The sequence below is a fragment of the Malania oleifera genome, chromosome 11, assembly GCF_029873635.1.
Source record: "Malania oleifera isolate guangnan ecotype guangnan chromosome 11, ASM2987363v1, whole genome shotgun sequence".
Taxonomy (NCBI): Eukaryota; Viridiplantae; Streptophyta; class Magnoliopsida; order Santalales; family Ximeniaceae; genus Malania; species Malania oleifera.
The window spans coordinates 72,446,092-72,449,900 of record NC_080427.1 but is presented as its reverse complement, the minus strand read 5'-3'; the positions used below and the strand labels follow the sequence as shown (position 1 = coordinate 72,449,900).

Below are 3,809 nucleotides of genomic sequence, written 5' to 3'. Positions count from 1 at the left end.
TTGATATTGATATAGGTTTGTTTTCTTCTTTTGTTTGGTTTGATGCATGAAGTGTTTTTTATTTGATTATTATATAAGCCCCAAGTGTCTTTTTGTTTTCACGATATTCTTCCGTCATAAGTAAGTGTTATTAATAAAATTAAGAAAGGAGGTACCGCCCTCTTTTACTAAAAAAAAAAAAAAAAGTGCATATGTTTAAAATGTTAATTTTTGGAAAGATTATATACAAACCTAGTTTGATTCAAAAACTAGGTAAACTTAACTCAAGTAAACTAAGACTTTATAAAATAATAAGTAAATTTAAAATATTTTATTCAAAACAGAATCACCTAACTCACTTTAATGCCACCTTATATATTATTATGTGATAAATGTTCAAGTATGCATGCACTAATGCATAGCAAAGAAGCCAGAACTGGCCTAATTAAGTCAAACCCACAACATGAACAGCTGCATTATGCTTAAACCATAAACTGTAGTTATAAACTTGTCTTTTTTAGGAGCTGATATGTAGTTATAATTTTTTACAAAGATGGAAATAAAAAAAGTAAGAGTAATTTTAGCAGGAAATTAATTAAGCAATATATATATATGTATATAACATTTAGGTTCTCAGCCAAAATACAAGGAGGATGGGCAGTGGGCAAAGCAGTTAGCTAGGTTGGTAGCTAGCCAGCAGACTCATTATATACATCAAGAGGAGAAGAAGGTGTCAATAATGGTGGTGTGAAGAGGGTCGCTCAAATGGGTTGCCCAGTTGTTGAGGGGGCCCTTTCCGGTGGCGGCGGCCTGGACGGCAAAGCCGAGGAAGCCGACCATGGCGAGGCGGGCGTGCTTGATCTCAGCCAGCTGAAGGGTGGCCTTCTTCTCGGGATCGGCAGCGAGGCCGAGAGGGTCGAAGAACGGGCCGCCAGGGTAGAGCCTCTTCTCAGGGTCGAGCTCAGCATTCCTCTGGAACTCAATGTATCCGATCACCAGAACCTCTATCCATATAAGTGTCGTTATGTTGAATGGGAGGGGTAGCCCTAGGTAGGATGACCCTTCTATTAGCTCCACCTACATGCGTGCATCCAAATTTAATAACTTTCATTCTACATTCCTTCCGAAAATCTAAATTCAAAACTCAAATTCCAAACACAATGGGTAGAAATGTTAACATATCCGGATAGAACTTGAAATCAACAAAGTAGCAAGTCCATCCTTACCCATAGTTAAATTTTATTTTCCATGCATAATTAAGGTCAATGATCATTTAAGCAAGAGTTTCGTAACAATGATAATTAAAATCTTTAAAATCCTAATCCTAATCCTAATCCTAATCCCTCGTTAATTAGGACTGTTACAAAGGCTGCATGTAAAGCTTTAAAATTCTAATTATTAAACTCGAAAAAAAAAAAATTAAATTGTAATTTCTGATTGGGGTGAAACCACGTCAAAACTTCCAAACAGTCCGTGCAACCAAATGATCGGAAAAGTCAGTAAATCCAACGGCCCACCAGGTTCCTACTCTCTTACGTACCTTTCCGGCATCTTGCCAAGTAACTCCGGTGAGCGATTCAACGGCAAGAGCACCGAGCGTGGCGAGCATAGCCCACCTCCCGTGGATGAGCTCACACTCCCGGAACCTCTGCAGCCCAAATACCTCCGTGTAGGGCTGAAACGGCGTTGACTTGACGTCGGACCCCTCGAACCGGGTCCCGATGACATCGCCCGCCAGGTTCTTTGCCAAGTTCTGGTCCAGTGAGTCCAGGTCGTACTGCAGGTACTCCGCGGGTTTACCCAACCCGAAGGGGTCGAACCCGTAGTCCCCGACCAAGCTCCCGTCCAGCCACTCCGGCGCTTTCGCTCCCGGATACCACAACGGGCGGTCCAACCCAGGCTTGAAGGCGCTCTTCTTGGGCGGTGCCTTCTTGCGTCCGAACCCGAATCGGGCGTGGACCCGGCCCGAATTAGAGTACACGTCGGGCAGCCGGGTGCCCATGAAGGACGATGTGGCGGCAGCGGCGGCGGTAGTCATGGGTTCGGGCTAAACTGCGCCGGTGCGTAAGTGGGTGAGGCTAGCAGAACGGGTAGGGTGCTTGGTTTGTTGGGGAAACATTGTTCTTATGACTTATGAGAGGTTTTCGGTCTTATCCGTGGCGCCAAATGGTGGCCGTTGGATTGGAGGGGCGTATCCATCTGACGGAAGTGAGAGCCTCGGCCTTATCTTCGCCTTATCTATTTTGCGAGATGGGACCCATCGGTCTACAGAACCTCACGTTCTTGTGGTAGAGATTGCAAGATATTATCTCTGGCTTTTCTCTTTGGAACCACCATTTAAATGACCCAAGGTCACATAGAGTGTCCATGCCTCCATGGTCAAGGGGTGACACATTGCATCTTTCTTAAAAAATGGTAACTTGACAATTGACATGGGTATACAACAGTCGCCCGTTGCCCCAATTTTTTTTTTATTTTCTTATTTTTTTTTTAATTTTTTTTTGAAGTTTTAACCTTGAGGCAATGATATAAAAGTGGTGTGAAATAATCTTGAAAAGATTGTTGAAAGCTTTTTTTAAAAAATAAAAATTAAATTTTAATAGAATTCACATAATAATTTTAAGGGTATGTTTGTCATTTTAAATAGTAATCAAGTACGAGTCATAAAAATGTTTGATGGGTTTGTCATGGTATAAGCTAATTCATAAATTAACTATTTAGTCTTTTTAAAAAATTTTATTTTCATATCTAACAACACCATATGTAAGTAGTTGGGAGAAAAAAAAAGTATATTGCTTCCTTTAAATGAAAAAAAAGAGAAAATACTTCTTTTGTTTTTGTTTGGATAATTATTAATTAGAGAGAGAAGAGAAAAGAGATTATTTTCTATCTTATGTTGTCCTAAGTGATGTTATCACAAGTCCGACCTTATGAAATATTTTAGTAGTCAAAGATTGAAACTTCTTTCATGTTGAAGGTCTTGTAGGAGTAACGAGGAGTACGGAATGAGAGATCAATTGCCAACATATGTATGTGTGTGTGTGTTTGTGAGTGTGTGTTATAGTAGAAAATTTATCATTTATTTTGATTTTTTACAAGTTTGGTATTCTTAAAACTAATAATAAAAGAAGCCTAAAACTAATAATAAAAGAAGTCTTTTCCCTTCAAATATCTCAACTCTAAAAAAGATTCAAAAGGAGACTACGAGTAGTTATAATTTCTCTACTTATCTCCATTTATTTTATGCAGTGCTATACTAAATGGCTGTATTGAAAGGAGAAGTTTTTATTTATTTATTTTTTTCATTTCTTTTCTAAATCAACAAATTTGTATGAATTGTAAGATTGTGCTAGATATTTTCTTCCTATTTAAAATAGACTCACGACGCCCAATTACAAGAGGCTAGTTGTTTACCCCTATAAATTGGATGTTGAGAGGTTATGATGTGAGAGGAGAGAATGAAACACATCCCCACAGAGTAGCTCACTTCTCCCACAACCATGATAAATGGTCCCCTACCACTATTGTTAAGACCCACTAATAGATAATTGCTCCGAAATAACTTCCATCATTCTAACTTTTGTTATTGAACATCAATTTCATAAAAAAAGTTAAGTTATTCATGCCTTTGCCATTGCCACTTCTTCTTTTCTTATAAATATTTTTGATTTAAGCATAAGAATTTCTTTTAAATAGGGGAGCTTAGCCTCTAATTACTCTCTTTGCTTTCGTCTTCTATATGAATTCTTTACATTTACACATCAGGACGAAAACCTATACTAATAAATTGGTGTTGTCTCTATAGAATGCAAAACAAATAACGATAACAT

General features: G+C 38.4%; 1 protein-coding gene across 1 annotated transcript; it reads right to left on the bottom strand.

The window, feature by feature from the left end:
* Positions 1 to 557: 557 nt before the first annotated feature.
* Positions 558 to 2,183, bottom strand: LOC131167287 (chlorophyll a-b binding protein CP29.1, chloroplastic). Its single transcript, XM_058126038.1, has 2 exons — positions 1,520 to 2,183; positions 558 to 1,056 (listed from the first exon to the last, which is right to left on the bottom strand). The coding sequence occupies exons 1-2, from the start codon at positions 2,015 to 2,017 to the stop codon at positions 694 to 696; spliced, it is 861 nt and encodes a 286-aa protein (XP_057982021.1). The 5' UTR covers positions 2,018 to 2,183; the 3' UTR covers positions 558 to 693.
* Between the last annotated feature and the right edge of the window lie 1,626 nt (positions 2,184 to 3,809).

What these genes read in the sequence shown, in the direction of transcription:
- LOC131167287 (XM_058126038.1), bottom strand. Translation starts at nt 2,017, where the DNA reads ATGACTACCGCCGCCGCTGCCGCCACATCGTCCTTCATGGGCACCCGG. An exon ending in CTTGGCAAGATGCCGGAAAG is followed by an intron (nt 1,057 to 1,519) that starts GTACGTAAGAGA and finishes GCACGCATGTAG; the next exon opens with GTGGAGCTAATAGAAGGGTC.